At 43.3% G+C, this 20,106-nt stretch overlaps 1 protein-coding gene across 2 annotated transcripts in view; it reads left to right on the forward strand.

Annotated features, from left to right (window-relative positions):
* Positions 1–37: 37 nt before the first annotated feature.
* Positions 38–20,106, forward strand: part of PDCD11 (programmed cell death 11) — a 45,964-nt gene continuing 25,895 nt past the window's right edge. For both annotated transcript variants that reach the window (XM_040486321.1, XM_040486322.1), the window contains exons 1-14: positions 38–204; positions 1,801–1,913; positions 2,967–3,098; positions 4,933–5,100; positions 6,565–6,726; positions 8,043–8,166; positions 8,663–8,844; positions 13,319–13,426; positions 15,223–15,429; positions 16,076–16,200; positions 16,384–16,444; positions 17,095–17,241; positions 18,445–18,696; positions 19,529–19,663. In XM_040486321.1, the coding sequence (XP_040342255.1) occupies positions 1,821–1,913; positions 2,967–3,098; positions 4,933–5,100; positions 6,565–6,726; positions 8,043–8,166; positions 8,663–8,844; positions 13,319–13,426; positions 15,223–15,429; positions 16,076–16,200; positions 16,384–16,444; positions 17,095–17,241; positions 18,445–18,696; positions 19,529–19,663 (1,896 nt within the window). In that variant the 5' untranslated portion in view covers positions 38–204; positions 1,801–1,820. The remainder of the gene's footprint in view (positions 205–1,800; positions 1,914–2,966; positions 3,099–4,932; positions 5,101–6,564; positions 6,727–8,042; positions 8,167–8,662; positions 8,845–13,318; positions 13,427–15,222; positions 15,430–16,075; positions 16,201–16,383; positions 16,445–17,094; positions 17,242–18,444; positions 18,697–19,528; positions 19,664–20,106) is intronic.

The raw sequence follows: 20,106 nt of genomic DNA on the forward strand, positions 1-20,106 counted from the left end.
CCGCCCTTCCGCTTCCTGTCTCTAAATCTCTCCCCCTCCCCGCACAACCCCCTTGTGAAGAACCGAGCATGGTAACGGAAGTAGGGCGTTAAGCCCGCCCTCGCTTCCGGGGGGAGCTGTGGTGGCATGTGGGTGTGCTGGTCTCCGCGTGTGTCTCCGGTGATACCGGCTTGGAAGTACAGAGGTGCTGGCGTCGCGGGGCTGGTAAGCGAGGACAAGGGCGAGAAAGGAGGAAACCTCGTGGCTTCCAGGATTGTCCCAGGGCTAGGTCTTCTGGGTCCCTCCCATGGATCTACAGGGTTGGGTGAGTGGTTCGGCCACCCCAGCCCAGCTCAGAAGCTGGCTCTACTCGAGTGGTCCCTTTAACATCAGGCTTTGTCCCTGGCAAATTGCTTAAGTTCCTTCTATGCCGCTGCATCGCCTCTTTGAAGCTTCAGTTTCCCGTTGTCTGAAGTGAGATTAAGGTCAAATTGCCTGCAAACTAGACTCCTCGGTTCTTTCCTACTTCTAGGAAACATTGACCCACCTATTCCTGATTCCAAATCCAAGCCTCCCAGTGGGTCTTCACCTCTTCTACAGTTTAAAGCCTTTTTAGATCCTTATACCAAGTGTCTCTCACAACTAATCTCTCCTATCTTCCGTTCTCTCTTATACCTGGTTCTCATTCGCATGGTGTCTCTCTGTACCGCAGTTGACTTGTACACTGTTTACTTTCCTTCAGTCCTGTCTCTCTTCCTGTCCAATTTATAGCCTGCAGTATATTTTTGATTGCTGTTCTCTTTCTTCCCTTAATTAAGATTCTGACTTAATCGAAGTAGACATCAAACTATTCCTGTCTAATTCAAAATCTTTCACAAAAAAAGCCCACCTGTGTTCTACAATTTAACTGTAATTATTATGATTTATTCTCCCTGTGGTTTAGTGGAACAGTTCTTCAAAGAAAGGAAACAGCAACTTTTTGAGCAATTTTTTGACAAATTGCTGGTGATTATTGAAAATATTTGTCTCTAAGTGAATGCCTTTTCTCACATTCCTTCTGCGTTTCCTTTTCCATTTGTCAAAATCTTTTTCATCTTTTAACAGCTCAAAGGCATCTTCTTTACGAAGCTTGCCTTCTTTACTGAAGCCTCATCATTTCCTATTTCTTTGCTTATAATTTGATTTGCATTTTTTTTTTTTTTTTAAGTAGGCTTCATACCCAGCTCAGAGCCCAATGCGGGGCTTGAACTCACAAGATCAAGAGTTGTACACTTAACTGAGTCACCCAGGTGCTCCTGATTTGTATTTTATTTATTTTTTGTAGGTTTTTTGTTTTTTGTTTTTGTTTTTTTTTTTTGTAATCTCCACACCCAACGTGGGGCTCAAATTTAACACCCCAAGATCAGGAGTTGCATGCTTTTCTGACTGAGCTAGCCAGTGGCCCCAATTTGTACTTTAAATTGTTTGCATAATTGCTTTATTTTCTTAAAATTGTGCATGTTCTTTGAAGATAGGGATTTATATATTCATTTGTCTATTTCTATAGCTATTCTCTGTAGCTATTCTATGATATTTACTACACTGGATCTAGAACTTCTTTTTCTGGAGGAAGTGTATGAACTTGTGGTTTTGAAGCAGATACCATTGAAAAGATGAATTATAGGTTATTTGAGGCTTAGCATCAAACCATCTATTTGTTAGGCCTCAATGTTGTTTAGCACATTGGTGCTAGAAAGTTCTGCCTCTTGACCACTGATCACAGCCTTTAGGAAATCTGACACCAACGCTACATCTCACTGATACTCTTTGCATTGTTTTTAGGAGACTCAAACACAGCAACCATGGAAGAAAGCTTCCCCCGAGGGGGTACAAGAAAGACCCACAAATCAGAGAAAGCTTTCCAGCAGTCAGTTGAACAAGACAACTTATTTGATGTAAGTGGTGTGCTTGTTTGGTAAGACTCACTGAACACTTTCTAGTGTCCTTGTGAAGAATAACCTTGTTTGAGAATATGGTATTTTCCATATTTGTTTCTTTTGGAAGTCTGCTTTTGTAAAGTGAACTTGTTGGAGAGTCCATACCACCATGAGACTATATTTTTTGAAACATGGCATTTAGTACTTGAGTTTGCAGTGCTGTTGTTCCTTGTTCTTAGGAATTTTTGCCATGTTGGTTAAGGATGGAGAGAAAGATTATGGAATAAGTCATGAAAGGTACAACATGGGGAATATAGTCAGTGATATTGTAAGAGCATTTTATAGTGATAGTAGCTACACTTGTGAGCATAGCATAATGTGTAGAGTTGTCAAATCACTATGTTGTACACCTGAAATTAATGTAACATTGTGTGTTAACTATACTTCAATTGATTAAAAATAAAGTATGGAGAGAAAGGAGCTGGTGATTGCACTTTTAAATGGGATTCTTGCCATGTATAATGGTCAGAATTTGCATTAAAATTCACCATCTTCCCCGAGAGTAGGCATTGCTCCAAATGCTAGAGGGAAGGGAACTAACATTTGATTGTGTGGTCTTATATGGATTTTATGTAATCTGTCCAACTACAGTGGAGTAGAGAACATCATTCCATGATGAGAAACTGAGGCTGAGAGAGGTTATGTGGTTGAGCAGAAACCACATAGCTTGTTATGGTGGTGTTGGGAGTTTAACTCTGGTCTCCGTGTTTCCACCTTCCATTTTCACACACTGTTCCAAATTGCTTCTCGTCCTGGGGATGCCAGTGTCCATCCCAGTCAAGGGAGGAAGAACACAGAAGAGAAGGGGCTTTTGAAAATGCAAAGGTTCTCACCTTTGGCTTGAACAAAGGTGGCAGAATGGAAGAGATGACATTGGAGCGGGAATTACAGGAACACTGGAAGGGGGTGCAGTGAAGGAGTAACGAAGCAAGGTGACAGGTGACCTGAAATTGGAAGGAAAGTCCAGGATTGTTTCTCTTCATTCCTTGAGATCTTTCTTCCCCTCTGTAGATTTCTACTGAAGAGGAATCTACCAAAAGGAAAAGGAGCCAGAAAGGGCCAGCAAAAACAAAAAAGTTGAAAATCGAAAAGAGAGAAAACAGCAAGTCTATAAGAGAGAAGCTTGAAATCCTTAGTATTGAGGTTTGTTACAATTTGATCTTGTTCTAAACAAACTACCTGGGTTGCTTTTGTTTTTCCTTCATTCCTTTTGTATACACATGTGTGCGTGTATGTGAGTGTGCACGCACCCCTGTAGAGACTTTTTGGAGTTTGTGCTCAGAATTGAGCATTATTGCCTTTGACTGTTAATCAGTGCCTGGGATCATGTGTTGTTTTTTTAGCCGCTGCTGAGACCCTTGTTGTGCTTATGTCCTCATTGAACTTGTGTATTAGTAGATTCATAGGTTAGAACTGGCAATAACTTTAACAACCATTCTACTTCTATTTCATTTTGTAGCTGTGGAGATTCTCTTGGAAAAGTCGTCTTTTAATTTACTTTAGATTTTTAGATTATAATTGGGGATATGTGTTGTAAAAAAGAAAAAAAAAAGTGAAATAAGTCTTAAGGAAAAGATTCAAATTCAGCCTGTAGAGGTATTTTGTTTGTTCTTTATGACGCTCAGAAAAATAATTATTTATTTATTTATTAAAAAAAATTTTTTTTCAACGTTTATTTATTTTTGGGACAGAGAGAGACAGAGCATGAACGGGTGAGGGGCAGAGAGAGAGGGAGACACAGAATCGGAAACAGGCTCCAGGCTCTGAGCCATCAGCCCAGAGCCCGACGCGGGGTACGAACCCACGGACCGCGAGATCGTGACCTGGCTGAAGTCGGACGCTTAACCGACTGCGCCACCCAGGCGCCCCAATTTTTTATTTTTATTAAAAAACTTTTTAAATGTTTATTTATTTTTGAGAGAGAGAGAGTGCAAGAAGGGCAGAGAAAGAGGGAGACAGAATCTGAAGCAGGCTCCAGGCACAGAGCCTGACATGGGGCTTGAACTCACGAGCTGTGAGATCATGACCTGAGCTGAAGTCGGATGCTTAACTGATTGAGCCACCCAGGTGTCCCCCAGAAGAAGAATTTCTAAACTTTTTGTTAACATTAGAGAAAATTTCACATAAAAATGTGATTTCTGGGAGTGCCAGGGTGGCTTAGTTGGTTAAATGTCCAACTCTTGGTTTTGGCTCATGTCCTGATCTTGCGGCTCATGAGTTTGAGCCCTGCATCAGGCTCTGCGCTGACGGCACGGAGCCCACTTGGGATTCCCTCTCTCTGCTGCTTCTCTGCTTATGCTCTCTTTTTCTCAAAATAAATAAACTTTTTAAAAAATGTGCTTCCTAGCTTCTTGTAAGAATTTGAGAGTGCTGACAGCACAAGCTCGTGTTTCCTCATTTGTAATCACATGGAACTGAGTAGTGGTTTAACCCTTTAGGTCTGACATCCTCACCCCACCCTGCCGTTGTCTCCACTGACCTGCTTCCTTCATTTTGTTGCCCCCTCCACGTGTTTGAGTGTGGGATGTTTGGAGTAAAGCAAGCGTCCTCGAGTATCCTAGTGCTGTTTTACGGTGCTCAGTCAGCAATGATAAGTGTTCTGACGTGTATTTGACACATGTCATGTGACACATGAACATGTATTTCCTGTAGCTTTTAGAAGTCAGAGTTGTGGGGCGCTTGGGTGGCTCAGTTGGTTAAGCATCCGACTTTGGCTCAGGTCATGATCTCGTAGTTCATAAGTTCAAGCCCCACGTCGGGCTCTGTGCTGACAGCTCAGAGCCTGGAGCCTGCTTTGGATTCTGTGTCTCCCTCTCTCTCTCTGCCCCTCTCCTCTTCACTCTCTCTCTCTCTCTCTCAAAAATGAATAAACTTAAAAAAAAAAATTATAAGTCAGAGTTGAGACTAGAAGCCACAACCCCTGATCCCATTCATTGGTCTTTTCCCTATTGTACACATTTCACTTTTTCTCTTCTAGTCCCTGTGTGAGGGGATGCGGATTTTGGGTTGTGTGAAAGAGGTAAATGAACTGGAACTGGTGGTGAGTCTCCCCAATGGCCTCAAGGGCTTTGTGCAAGTGACTGAAATCTGTGATGCTTACACCAAAAAGCTGAGTGAGCAGGTGGCTCAAGAAGAACCTCTGAAGGTAAGGGAGACCTGAATGTACTCAATAACTGGAACTAAATGGTGCATAGGTAGATGTTAAATTACAACTTTGTTAAATGCTGAGAAGCCCAGGTGCAAGGTGCCATGAGAGTTTATAATAGGGGATTTTAATTTTTTTTTTTTTTTTTTTAATAAGGAGATTTTGACTTAGCCTAGGGAGCCTGGGAGACTTCCCTGGGGAAGGAATGCTTGAGCTGAGATCTGAAGGATGAGGGTATACCAGGTAAATAAAGAAAGGAGTTCAGGCAGAAGGAGCTGAGAGAAGGCTAGTGTGGCTGTGGCATAGAAAGCAAGGGAAAGTGGCGTGGGATGGGGCAGGAGAGCTAGCTGGAGGCTAGGTCATGTTAAGGATTAGTTTTTAATCCTAGAACCAGTGGGAAGCCCTTGAAATGTTTGTACGTAGACAACACAGAGATTAGATTGAAGAGGCGTGTGTAGTTGCCCAGAGACCAGGTAGGAGGTTACTGTAGTAGTCCACCTGATGGCAGGTTGCATTCAGGGTTTCCTGCGGCCTGAGGAGGAAAAGTCCATGGGCACTGATGGGTTTGATATGGGGGATGAGTCCTGGGTCTCTGTTGTACCTGGCTTGATGGTCAGCCTTGCCATCCTGAGATAGAAACCCTGAGAGAGGACCTGGATTGGGAGAGATGATGATGATTTTATTTTTTTTGCTGTGTTGAGTTTGAGGAATGGTGGAGACATCCAGTAGACAGGTGATTCCAGAGCTCTGACAGGTCTGGGCCAGAAATGTGCATGTGTGACTGCTCTGTGTAGGTGGTGACTGAAGCTAAGAAGAGGGAAGAGGGTGCCTAGAAGGAGTGAATAGAGTGAGAAGAGACCGAAAAACTGACCCTCGAGTAAATACTGATCGTCGAGGAAGACTGACCCTCAAGTATTTTAACGTCTTGAGTAGGAGAGTCGCTGTTGGAAGAAGGAGGAGGGGCCAGAGGGATAGTAAAGAAAACCAGCACATGAAGGGCTTGGAAGCCAGGGAGGAAATGTTTAAAAAAGGAAGGAGAGGCGCCAGTGTTAAATGCCTTTTAAAGGTCACATATAAGAAGGACTGGAGAACAGATTTGGATTTAGTGACATGGAGGTCACTGGTGATTTTATTGGGAGATAAAGTGGTGTGTGAGAGGTGGAACATAGAGGCAGTGACCTGAAGGGAGCAGGAGGTGAAGAAACGGAGATGGTGAATACAGACAGCTCTTGACAAGTCATTTACATCTGCCTGTTCTGGGGAGATACGGAGGCTTCATACTGAAAGTGAAGACTGACTTGGCCATAGATCCCTTTTCCTTTATGGGCGAGTGGTTACCCTCTTCATCCGCCTTTTGGGCTCTTTGGGGTCTGAGGATGAGAAACCACCGAGCCAAGGTTGGGCAGTGGTATATTGGTCCAGGGGAGGGGTATGTATCAGAATTTTCTCATTTGTATTGTGCAGGACCTGGCCCGCTTGCCTGAACTCTTCTCACCTGGGATGCTGGTGAGGTGTGTGGTGAGCAGTGTGGGCTTCACAGAAGGGGGCAAAAAGAGTGTCAAGCTATCTCTGAACCCCAAAAATGTCAACGAAGTGTTATCTGCTGAGGCCCTGAAGCCCGGCATGGTATGTATCAGGTCAAGGAAGAGGAGCAGACCATGTGCCTTTTTCCTGGCCTGCCTCCTGGGGAGTATCTAGGTGACCTTTGACTTTCAGCTTACACACAGGGGTGGGTCTTTTCCTGAGAAGGACAGTCTCTAGGATGCTTGGGTACTCTAGTGGAAATTGAAGGCTTGAACGTAATCACGCTACCTTGGAGGGGAGAAAGGGAAGGTTCATTGGTGGCCAAATTAAAAAAAAAAAAAGTCTTCAAGGAGGCTTAGCAGGAGTGAGGAGTTCCACAAAGTGCCTTGCTTACCAAGACTTGTTCTTTACAGATTTTTTTTTCAGAGGCTATCTGGCATCTGTAGGGAATGCTTGAGGACTGCTCTCCGAGAGCAGGAGACAGGTAGTCAGGGCAATTAGTCTGTGAGCTGTACTAATGAGGAGCTCGCTATTGAGTCTCCCGGTCCTGTGGAGGTTCAGGAGAAATTAGCTCCAAGTGTCAACGTCCAATAGGTGTAAAACATGCTCGAATAAACTACACTCCTCTAAGTGCTCTTGTAATTGAGAGGAAGGAGATCAATATGATCTTTTAACCTTTAGGTAGAAGCAGTCAGTTTGGGACAGGCCTGAAAGCTGGGTAGAAAGGGGAATAAAAATAACCCAAGGTGCAGGAAATTGACAAGCATCAAGAGCCTGCTGTTTGGCAGGCGCTGTTTTAGACATTTTATCTTAAATTCTCATAGCCCTGTGAAGCAGATAGGTATACCTTTGTGCATTTGAGAAAATGGACTCGGGTTTGTGACTTGCCAAAGACAAAATGGCTAGTAAGAGCCAGATTGGAACTTCACACTGCTCCTGATGAAATGTGCAGGAGGTTGGCAAGATTTTTCTCTTTTTTCGAAGTCTTGGAGGCACTTAGAAAAGACATGATGACTGCTAGAAGAGTAGTTCTGGATTAGTCATGGCGCTGGGAGTGACCTTGCAAGGCCATCTGGTTTATTCCTCTTTGTGTAACATAGTAGTCTTTCTTATCTTTTGGAAATTCTTCAGGGGAGAAACCCCTCTTTGTCATTCCCCACCTGTTTATAACACTCTTCACTGACTGGAAACCATAAGATCCCTCAAGCCAATGGAGAATTAAACTTGATGTCTTTCCCTTCTCTATCCTCTAGTGGGATTGAAATTTACAGTTACAAGTTATTGGGAGGGGGAGTGGGAGAGGATTACGGATGATATGTCAAGATCGATGATGGGAACATTCATGTTTGGTAGGAGATGTTTGTTGTGTATCCCATTACCTTTGACTTTTGAACTCTGGGGAATGCTTTCTCTTCCAGCTGCTCACAGGCACTGTGTCCAGCCTGGAAGACCACGGCTACCTAGTGGACATTGGTGTTGGTGGGGCCAGAGCTTTCCTGCCACTGCAGAAAGCCCAGGAATATATCCGACAGAAGAACAAAGGTGAGGGGAAAAAGAGGGGCAGGTACATGGTAGTGAGGTGGTACGTGTAGGGATTATGTTTAAATGCTGTTTGGTGAGTAAAATGACAGAATGGTGACCCCAAAAGCTGTTTGGCTTTGCTAAAATCAGTGTTAATCCCAGCTGATAGAAAAGGGAAGATGTGTGAAGAGCCAGGGAGTGACAGGGTTTAGATCGAATGGACCAGTTTTGCTTTTTCTCACCTAGAAGATTCCCCTGAAATTTGAGCCCCCAAGGGCCTCTGAGCCAGCACTCTTCCTGCCTTGTTGAGATTTTCATATTTTTAAGTGGTGTTGATTCCAGATCAGTCAGGGTCACTTTATTCCCCTCTTGTAGTTGGTCACTGAGAGATTGGGAACATGGATATTACATGGTAACTAGGCAGGTAAACCATGGATCTTTTCAGGTATTACTTGAACCCAAATTAAGAGCCCTTCTCATGGAGGTATTTTGCCTTTTGGGGGGCTGGGGCTTGCAGGTGCTGAAATGAAGGTGGGTCATTATCTGAACTGCGTTATTGAAGAGGTGAAAGGTAACGGAGGAGTTGTTGGTCTGTCTATTGGTCATTCTGAAGTTTCTACCGCCATTGCTACTGAGGAGCAAAACTGGACTCTTAATAACTTGCTACCAGGACTGGTTGTCAAAGCCCAGGTACAGAAGGTAAGCCATTCATTGTCATTACTATTTTCTAAAATAAAGATAATTTTTACTGAAGTAGTGCTATGCACACAACCTGAAATTGTGCTGTCCAGTAGGGTAGCCATTGGTCATATGTGGCTTTACACAGTAGAAATGTAGCCAGTGCCATATGTGGAAATGACAGTATTTTACATCTATTGGGTTAAAGTGTTATTAAGATAAATTTCACTTATTTCTTTGTAGTTTTTAAAATGTGATTGTTAGAGAACTTAAAGGTATAGGCTTACATATGGACCATGTTTCTTTTGAACAGTGCCGATTGGAAAGGTCAAATAGTATTAAAATACTTTTATTTATCTATCTATTTTTTTTAAAGCGCTACACTCTTTTAATTTTATCTTTGTAATGTTTTTATTTGTTTTTGAGAGAGCACGAGTCAGGGAGGGGCAGAGAGAGAGGGAGACACAGAATCTGAAGCAGGTTCCAGGCTCTGAGCTGTCAGTACAGAATCCGACGCAGGGCTCAAACTCAGGAATTGTGAGATCATGACCTGAGCTCAAGTCAGACGCTTAACTGACTGAGCCCCCCAGGCACCCCATAAAATACTTTTTTTTTTTTTTACATGTTTACTTATTTTTGAGAGAGAGCAAGAGAGAGAGTATGCATGAACAGGGGAGAGGCAGAGAGAGGAGGGGGGAGAGAGAATCCTAAGTAGGCTCCACGCTCTCAGTGCAGAGCCCAGTGCAGGGCTTGATCTCACGAACTGTGAGATCATAGTTGGAGCCAAAATCAATAGTCAAACACTTAACCGACTGAGCCACCAAGGTGCCCCTAGGCATTGAGTTTTATTTTTTTTTTAATCTTTTTTTTTTTTTCAACGTTTATTTATTTTTGGGACAGAGAGAGACAGAGCATGAACGGGGGAGGGGCAGAGATAGAGGGAGACACAGAATCGGAAACAGGCTCCAGGCTCTGAGCCATCAGCCCAGAGCCCGACGTGGGGCTCGAACTCACGAACCGCGAGATCGTGACCTGGCTGAAGTCGGACGCCCAACCGACTGCGCCACCCAGGCGCCCCAGGCATTGAGTTTTAAGTTCTTACTGTGGTAGATGATGATTTGGCTCTCTCAATTTTCCCCTTCCCTTCCTCCAACCCCCTAACAGTATTTTAAATTTTGGTTAAATCATTAATCAGTGTTTGATGTACATATTATTTAGTGCTGAGCCAGGTAACATACTATGACTATTTCTTGAACAGCTTTTTTCCTGGGAGCTGATTATCAGCTTTGTTTTTGTCATTTGCCAAATTCTCTTCCTACCTATCACTGTTTCATAATACTGTATATCCTGCATTTTCCTTATATTACAATTTTCCATAAAGATTTTTCCTTTGGATGACCTCTTAGTAGTTGTTGTTGCTGTTGTTGTTGTTGTTGTTGTTGTTGTCGTTTTTAAACCTAGGGCCCTTTTTCCTGTTATCCTCCTGCAGACTAGACTGGTTGCTCTGGTAGGAACCCTGCAGAACCGATATCCTAAGACTTACCTTCTTGGTCATCCTGTTCCTTCCCCTCTTTCTCCTATATGGGAGTCTTTGATTCAATATATTCTTCTTTTTTGGTTTACTTGCTCATTTTAGCATGACACATTCTCCAGAAGCATCATTGGAAAGGTACATGGGAGGTTGATTTCCTGACCTAGTGTGTTGGATCCCCAGGACCACCCCCAGGTTCACTGATGCACTGGAAACACTTACAGGACTCAGCATATGGTGATACTCATCACTATGATTTATTATGATGAAAGGAGGCAAAGCAAAATCAGCAAAGGGAAAAGGCACTGGAAGCCAAGCTCCTCTCCCAGTGGAGTCACAGAGTAGAAAAATGTCCTTATTCTACACTCACATGTGATTGGTAGTAAAGCTGGGATTAGCATCCTTTTGTCAAAAATAACTTGAGGAATTTGAAGACCTTGTTCCCATTGTCATCTAGCCTCTGTTGCTCTTAAAAAGTCTGATGTTACTTTGATTTCTTTTCCTTGTATGTATTTTTTATTTTTGGAAGAATTTAAAGATTTTATCTTTATCCCTTTTATTTTAAAATGTCATGGTGATTTGTTTTTGTGTGGATCTGTCTCCATTTATTTGTCCTATAATTCAGAAATGCAGATCTTTAAATTCTGAGAAAATTTCTTGTATTTACTGTTTTTTTTTATATTCATATTGACATGTAATTCACATATAGGAAGAGCCATCCTTTAAAAAATGTATAATTTAGTGATTTTTTTTTAGTGTATTCACAAAGATGCACAGCTATCACCACTATTTATTTTTTAATTTTTTTTATATATAATGTCAAATTGGTTTCCATACAATACCCAGTGCTCATCCTATCACCACTGTTAAATTCCAGAACATTTGCATCATCGCCGTAAAGAAACCCTGTACCCATTGGTGGTCAATCTCCATCCCTGTCTCTCTCAAGCCTCTGGCTCTGCTTTTTGTCTCTAGATTTGTCTCTTGGGGGTGTTTCATATAAATGGAATCCTATAATATGTGGCCTTCTGTGTCTGGTTTCTTTCACTTGGCATGATGTTTTCATGGTTTCAGGGTTCATGTATGTTGTAGCAAGTATCAGTGATTCATCCCTTTCTGTGGCTAAATAATATTCCACACTATGGATATGACAGATTGTGTTTTTCCATTCATTAGTTGGTGGCCATTTGGGTTGTTTCCACTTTGGGATGTTTTGAGTAATACTGCTGTGAAATTCATGTTTAAGTTTTTGTGTGGATGTAAGTTTTCATTTCTCTTAGGCCTATGGTTGGGAATAGAATTGCTGGGTCATATGGTAACTGACTTTTTAGAGGAACAGCCAAAGGGGCGGCACCGGTTTACACTCCTACCTGCAATTAAAGGTTTCGGTTTCTCCAAATTTTCACAAACATTTGTTTTTTATTTTTATTATACCCGTCCTCATGGGTGGGAAGTGGCATCTCCTTATGATTGGGGTTTACATTTCTCTAGTGATTAGTAACGTTGAACATCTTTTCATGCACTGGTTGTATTCTGGCCATTTGTATATCTTCTTTGGAGAAATATCTGTTCAAAAGTCTTTAGCCTATTTTAAAATTAGGTTGTCTTCTTATTTATTAAGTTGTAAGATTTCTTTGTATATTCTGGATACTAGCCCCTTATCAGACTTTTTAAAAAAGATTTAATTTTTTTAATTTTTTAATGTTTGTTTATTTTTGAGAGAGAGTGAGCCGAGAAGGGGCAGAGAGAGAAGGAGAGAGAGAATCCTAAGCAGGCTCCATGCAGTCAGTGCAGAGTCCAGGTTCGGTCTTAGTCCCACGAACCATGAGGTCATGACCCAAGCCAAATCAAGATTCGGATGCTTAACCAGCTGAGCCAACCAGGCATCCCCCACTTCCCCACTTTTTTTTAAGTATAATTTCCTCTTCTTTCTCTTAAACTCCTGATAGAATGGTGTTGGACTTAATTATCAGTTTTCTAATTTTCTTATGTTTTTTCTCTCCTTTGTTTTGGCATGTGCATGTATTTATCTAGATCCTACCTTCTGGGAGAGTCCCTCAACTTTAATTTTATCTCCTCTACTGAATTTGTGTTTTGACTGCCATCTTATCATTGAGGTGGTATAAAATGTGGTGTGCCTGGTTGGGTGGGACTTGTTGACTGGCTGAATTCAGTGTCAGGATCAGGAGCTAGCAGACTTTGAGCAAGCTCCAGATGTCACGGTTACAAGTCTTCTCTGGCATGTCAGATTTTTCTAGAAAGGATCTATTAATCTCTCCTCAGGGGGGTAATATCTTGGCTGCCTGAGAGATAGGTGGGAGAGGGGCTGGATGTCTCCATGTCTATATCTGTATGATGTTCAGAATTTTTCTTAATCTGCATTTTCAGAGTTTGCACTCCTCTGTCTTTTCAGTCTCATACAGGTTTCCTGTGGAGGCGGGAGAGGCGCAGGCCCTATGGTGTGAGGAGAGGACCTGGAGATCTAACTTAGTTTCCCTGATTTCAGTCATCTGCCTCACTGCTTTCTTTTGAGGTGCTTGTCACCTCTAATTACTTAGCTTTTGGGGGGCTCTGTAGGATGAATCAGCGTGGTCAGTATCTCCCTTTTGCATGCATTTGGGTTTTGCCTTCTGAGTCTGGGCAAATCACCAAGTTAGCAACAATTTGTCCACGTTGTCAGGCTGACGGTTCCCTGAGGGTCTTTGTGCAAATTGTCCTCCATTCCATATGGAAATCCTGAGGACTGGAGGATTGATGTCCCCTCAGGTTTGAGGGGAGGTGAGCTTACTGAATAAAGAAACAGCCAGAGCCAGGAGTTGCCCTGCCACTTAATTTTATAAGAAGAAAGATTGTCAAGGGTTAGCTGGGGGAGGAGAAATACACAGTGGTTATGGAAAATGTAGCATTGAGTGTTTCATCTGCACAACGTCTCTTACATTCTTGGCTTCTTCTGTTTGTTTTCAGGTGACTCCACATGGCCTTATATTGAACTTCCTCTCAGTCTTCACTGGCCTGGTTGACTTTATGCACTTGGATCCCAAGAAAGCTGGAACATACTTCTCAAACCAAACAGTAAGAAATGTTTTCTTGATTCCATTTGTGTCCCAAACAGCTGTCCAGTGTTGCAGTTAGCTATGGGCCGGTCCTAGGGCTGCGTGTGTACGGGTATTAGAGGCGGCGAGGGGAAGGAAAGGTATTTTGGAAGAACCACAGGAAGCCACCGTAGTTATTTCTGTGGACTGAGATGAGAAATGGAGCCTGTGAAAAAGAAGGCAACTTGTAGTTTGCATTTATTACTCTTTTAGGTAGTTTGATTTTAGGGGGTGAGTAGTGGATCGTTTGCTCTTACCATTTAAAGTGTTTAAGAAAAATATTTAATGTAAAAGGACAAAATCTATATTTAAATAGAAAAATGTGTTTAAAAGTGCTGTGAAGAGAATAGAGCAGAACCAACTTTGAAAAGCAATTTTTTTTTTTTTTGAGAGAGAGTGCTCAAGCGGGGGGAGAGGAGCACAGAGAGAGAGAGAGAGACAGACAGACAGACAGACAGACATACAGAGAGTGAGAGGGAGGGGGCTAAAAGAGAGAGAGCACTCTTGAGCAGGCTCCACCCTCAGGGCAGAGCTGATGTGGGGCTTGATTCCACGACCCTGGAATCATGACCTGAGCTGAAATCAAGAGTCAGATGCTCAACTGACTGGGCCATTCAGGTGCCCCTGAAAATATTTTTTAATAGTACGCTTACTTAAAATATTGGAAGATTTACAGTCAGGTGTTAATGATTAACTCTGGGTGGTTTTTTTCTACCCTTATCTAAATATCTAAATTTTTTACAATGAACATGGATATTTGGGAAGAAAATCCCAATATATGTTATTCAGAGTTTTAAAAAGAATTCTAAAATGATTCTTTCCTTTTTTGTTTTTAACAATAACATTGCTGTTGGGTTCTGTAGAGACACATTTTTTTTGAACCTTTTTTTTGTTAATGTTTAATTTTTGATAGAGTGTGTGCGCTAGCTGGGGAGGAGTAAGGAAAGAGGGGGACAGAGGATCTGAAGTGGGCTCTGTGCTGACAGCAGAGAGCCTAACGTGGGACCTGAACCCACAAACTGAGATCATGACTTGAGCCAAAGTTGGATGCTTAACCGACTGAGCCACCCAGGTGCCCCTATATAGACGTATTTTTTTTTTTTTAATTTTTTTTTCAACGTTTATTTATTTTTTGGGGGACAGAGAGAGACAGAGCATGAACAGGGGAGGGGCAGAGAGAGAGGGAGACACAGAATCGGAAACAGGCTCCAGGCTCTGAGCCATCCGCTCAGAGCCTGACGCGGGGCTCGAACTCACGGACCGCGAGATCGTGACCTGGCTGAAGTCGGACGCTTAACCGACTGCGCCACCCAGGCGCCCCCGTATTTTTTAACTAAACTGGTTTTCCCACCACATATTGGTAAACGTTTTTCTAATAATTTTTTCTCTTTATAATCATATTTGTAAACAAAGTGCAGGCGTTTTGTGTGCTGTAGCCTTGTGCTCAGAGCAGGCTGTTTCTGGTATATTTCAGATGAGCCTCTGATACAGTGATGCCAGTACATGGCTTCTGCTGCATATGTATTATTAGCCTCATGGTATTGAGGGGACCCTAATATGTTTTGCTGACCTTGAATAAGCATTGATTTAGTTGGATATAGTCCTTCTGGGACATTTTGTTGGATGTTTCCACATGCTGCTTGATCGCACAAGCTGATAGGAGTACTTATGTCCATAACCTGGTCAGCACATGTTGAGTCTTGGCCTTTGAAGGTCTGCTTTAGGTGCGTTATATTCTGTGTGCCTCCTGCTCATTATGCTCTTTCCCTTTTGTAGGTAAGGGCCTGTGTTCTCTGTGTCCATCCTCGGACCAGGGCTGTGAGGCTGAGCCTGCGCCCCATCTTCCTGCAGCCTGGGCGCGCGCTCACCCGGCTCTCCTGCCAGCACCTGGGAGCAGTGCTGGAGGATGTTCCTGTCCAGAGCTTTTCCAGCAAGGCTGGGGCCACTTTCAGGCTGAAGGATGGGGCTCTGGCCTATGCCCGGGTGAGGAGGCTCTTTGTTTCACCAGGATTTACCCCTAGAAGGACTTTGGGGATACGTGGGTCCTTGTTTGTTTCCTTCATCCTTTGTATTAGTTTCCTGTTTTTGAATATTCCCAAGTGTGGAGGACTCTATATAGGGATTAGAACAATGTATGTTCTGTTAGAATTCTTCAGGATTAATTTGACTTATTTTGATACCTGGTTGATGGTAGGTACAAGAGTGTGTTAAGATCTATACCAGAGCTTGGCAAAGTTTTTGAAAGGGCTAGATAGTAAATATTTCAGGTTTGTGGGCCATCTGATCTCTGTCCTCACTACTCAACTCTATTGTTAAAGCCAAAAGCAGCCATAGACAGTATGTAAATGAAAGGGCATGGCTGTGGTGAATAAAACTTTTATTTATAAAAATAGGCACTGACTTGTGAACTATAATATACTGATCCATGATCTAGACTGTTCTCTGACCTTATAGAGAGTCTATGATAGTAAAGAACAGTGTTTTAGTTAGAAGAATTATTTTAACAGGCAATCAGACTACTGTTTTTATGGTATGTGATAAATGTGTTGAGTTATGTCACGTGCTTCCATACCTGATTGCCTCAGATCTACAGTCTCTGGCTTGTCCTTAATCACTTGGTACTTTGTAGCTCAGCCATCTCTCCGATTCTAAGAACGTCTTCAATGCCGAGGCCTTCAAGCCAGGGAACACCCACAAGTGTAGAATCATCGATTACAGCCAAATGGATGAACTGGCTTTGCTCTCTCTGAGGACGTAAGTCTGTCATCAGCGCATGTGGGGCTGTGGCGATGGGCCCCTCTGTGCGTGCACGTTCACACTTTCTCTTGGCCTGGCTTGGTGAGGGTTCTCTTTCTTGCCAGCATGATTCTGGTAGCCCTGAATTTTAGGTAGCCTCTGCCCTGGTTTATGTGATCTTGTATTTTCTTTTTGTTCTAGATCTGTTATTGAAGCTCAATACCTTAGGTACCATGACATCAAACCTGGGGCATTGGTGAAGGTAAGACTCAAGCACATAATTAGATACCCTTCCACTTTCAGACATTCTTTAGTTCACAGGTTAACTGTTAGCTTATTAGTTGTCATGTGAACACATTTAAAGTCACCTTCCTTCTCTCTACCTGTTAACTGGCATTTCTTTTTCTTCCCTGGAGTAACTTGTAATTAATTTCAAGGTAAGGTCTTAATAGCATCACCCAGCTACACAGAGGCAGTAGGTCATAAATCCTGGGGTTTGATGGTGTTTATTAGACCAGGTCAAAAGTTAATTTTGTGATAGTTGAGCTCCTGTGATGTTAGTAAGTCACTTGCAGTTGCCTCTCCTATCTAACCATTTAGCCCCAGTTGAGCAGATCTCCTTTAGATGTAGAGTTCATTCCTTAGGAGACATAGATCTCTCCTTCAGAGAATGTGCTTGTGAGGTAGGCCGAAAGAACACGCTCCCACAAAAAGATGTGAAGATCCCCATGAATCAACCATACTGCCTTCAGATCAGTGTGGGGTACATGCTTTACCCCATGACATCTGGAAAAACAGGCACAGTTAGTCTGGAAAGGTGGGCTTTGAAAGAGATGTGACATGCTTTGTTGTAAGAGGTGGAAGAAAAACCATTCTTGAGGCATGATGACTTCTTTTCTTTGGACTCCCTAGGGCACGGTGCTGACCATAAAGCCATATGGGATGCTGGTGAAAGTGGGCGAACAAATCAGGGGCCTGGTACCTCCCATACACCTGGCCGACATCCTGATAAAGAATCCAGAGAAGAAATACCACATTGGGGATGAGGTCAAGTGCCGGGTGAGCTTCTTGAAGGGTCTCCTTGGGGTTTTGGCCAGATGGGAAGAGAGCATTGCTTTTCAGCTGAAGTTTCTGCCTTTTTCCACAAAGTGACCATCTAACATCTATGGTGCTGTGCCTGGCATTGGGAAGAGAAAAGTGTGTCTCTGCCCTTGAGAATTGTGTAATATAATTGAGAGTTAAAATATTCATACATGAAAAGAGCAGGCTGTTGTGCGACCTTTTATCACATGGTTTGGTACAGGCTGTGTCCTATGATCATATCACAAGGGGGAGGTGACAGTGGGCTGGGCCAGCAAGAATCATTGATGATGTTAATAGCAACTACAGTGTAACATGTATTTTGTATCAGTTGCTATGCTAGGCTCATGACATGCTTTATGTCATTGAATCCTGAAAACAACCGTATAAAGTAAGTACTGTTATCCTCATTTTGCGGGTGTGGAAGTGAAAGCTTAGGAAAGTGAAATTTCTTGCCTGAAGTCACAGAGTTAATAAATGGCAGAACCAGTTTTCAAAATCAGGTCTCTATGACAATAATGTCTTCTAGATTTCTGGCAGAGGTGGTACTTGAACTGGAAAGGATTTGAGGAGGAGCAAGCGATGTGTGTCAGGCCCAGAAATAGACAAGCTAAGTTGCTGAAATATGAGTGGTTTATAACAAAGTCTTGAATCCCAAGAGAAGCTTTGCAGAGTTGTGAAGGTTACATATGGTTAGCAGTGGCTAGCATAGGGCCTGGTTTGTGCAGCCAGTCACAATGTTAGATGTTCTTCCTCTCATTTTGTTTCATTATTGAGTCAAAATAGGTATTGATCACCCATTGGTGCAAGATTGTACAATAGTGGAGTCAGGAGGTTAGAAGTAGAGGAATTTCTCTGCCCTTTAGGAGATAACCTGAGGGATGAGAGATGGTTGGATCTCTCGGCCTTAATTTATAACTAATACACAGTACTGAGCTGGTAAATTGGTTTGATGGTTCATTCTGTTATGTGGGAGGAAGTACATTTGAAATAGGTGAATCTTCCCTAGATTGTCGTCCCAGCAGGGAGCAGGGAGGATTTGCCTCTGACAGTACTCAGAGGCAAAGAGATAGCAGGTTCTCTGGCACTGACCATGGCCTTTGGGTTCAGATGTTGCAGAGACTAGGCCAGTGGCTCTCTTGATAACGGGTAACTTGATGACGACTAGTATCCTTCCCCTAGGTTTTGCTTTGTGATCCTGAAGCCAAGAAGTTGATGATGACCCTGAAGAAAACCCTGATTGAGTCCAAACTGCCTGCCATTACCTGCTATGCCGATGCCAAGCCTGGTCTGCAGACACACGGCTTCATCCTCAGAGTCAAGGACTATGGCTGCATTGTGAAGTTCTACAATGATGTGCAGGGTCTAGTGCCCAAGCATGAGCTCAGTGCCGAGTATGTCCCTGACCCAGAGAGGGTCTTTTACATCGGCCAGGTAACCTTTCCTTCGATAGGCCCTTATCCTTGGTGACCCCATGAACACAGATTTGAAGGAGTTGTAGGAGGACTACTTTTTAAGGGATAAGGAATGAGCATGTGGGGCAGTGGGCTTGAGCCAGCTGAGCGGAGGAGCTGTAGAACAGAACTGACAGAACCCCTCAAGGGGGTTCTGCAAAAGCTAGCAAACTAATGGACCTCAAGCCCACAACCTGATAGAAAATAGTCTTTACCGGGGCGCCTGGGTGGCGCAGTCGGTTAAGCGTCCGACTTCAGCCAGGTCACGATCTCGCGGTCCGGGAGTTCGAGCCCCGCGTCAGGCTCTGGGCTGATGGCTCGGAGCCTGGAGCCTGTTTCCGATTCTGTGTCTCCCTCTCTCTCTGCCCCTCCCCCGTTCATGCTCTGTCTCTCTCTGTCCCAAAAATAAATAAACGTTGAAAAAAAAAATTAAAAAAAAAAATAAAAAAAAAAATAAAAAAAAGAAAATAGTCTTTACCTACAACATACCAGTGTCCCTCCCATCAGAAGTTGCTCTGAGGCCACTGTCACCACAAGGTGGCAGTGCCAAGAAACTAGTGAGTCGGGGTTTATCTAGGAAAAATAATTGTTTAAAGCTCGGGGTTGTACCAGATATTTATTCATGTCTTCCTTTCACCCAAAAGGCTGATTTGAGATTCTGTGTCGCTTTCAGTACATTTCTTTCCACTGCCTCTGATCTAATCCAAAGTCTTGGTGTATCTCACTCTGCAGTGCTCACTGAGGGCAGCTCTCTCTAGGGCCTCATAGGCTTGCTGGGAAGAGTTCACCAGGCAAGTGTGGTTTCTCACCAGGTGGTGAAGGTTGCGGTGCTGAACTGTGAGCCATCTAAAGAGAGGATGCTCTTGTCCTTCAAGCTGCTGGGTGATCCAAAGAGAGAGCATACGGGACACAGTCAGAAGAAAAGAAGAGCTGTTAGTGTTGGACAGGTACCTGGACTTCTGCAGACAAGCTATTTTAGTTTACACTGACAGAAAGCAGGGTGCCACTGACACGTGGGGCACTGGGATCCATGGCGGGAAAGATAAAGGCAGCTAGATAAGATTCTGGGGCTAGAGGGGCGCCTGGGTAGCTCAGTCAAGCATCTGACTCTTTATTTTGGCTCAGATCGTGATCTCACAGTTCATGGGATCGAGCCCCACGTTGGGCTCTGCGCTGACAGCATGGAGCCTGCTTGGGATTCTTTCTCTCCCTCTCTCTATTCTCCTCCCTCTCTTACTCTCTCTCTCCCTGAAAATAAAAATAAACATAAAAAAAAAAAAAGATTCTGGGGGTAGAGAGAACTGAAGACCTCGAGACAGGGTTCTTTCTGTGTGTCAGAGCAAATGGAAGCTGTCCAGGAAAGCACCATTGTGGTCTGACGTTTCAGCAG

This window comes from Herpailurus yagouaroundi, unplaced genomic scaffold (genome assembly GCF_014898765.1).
Source record: "Herpailurus yagouaroundi ecotype Mexico unplaced genomic scaffold, PumYag 163, whole genome shotgun sequence".
NCBI lineage: Eukaryota > Metazoa > Chordata > Mammalia > Carnivora > Felidae > Herpailurus > Herpailurus yagouaroundi.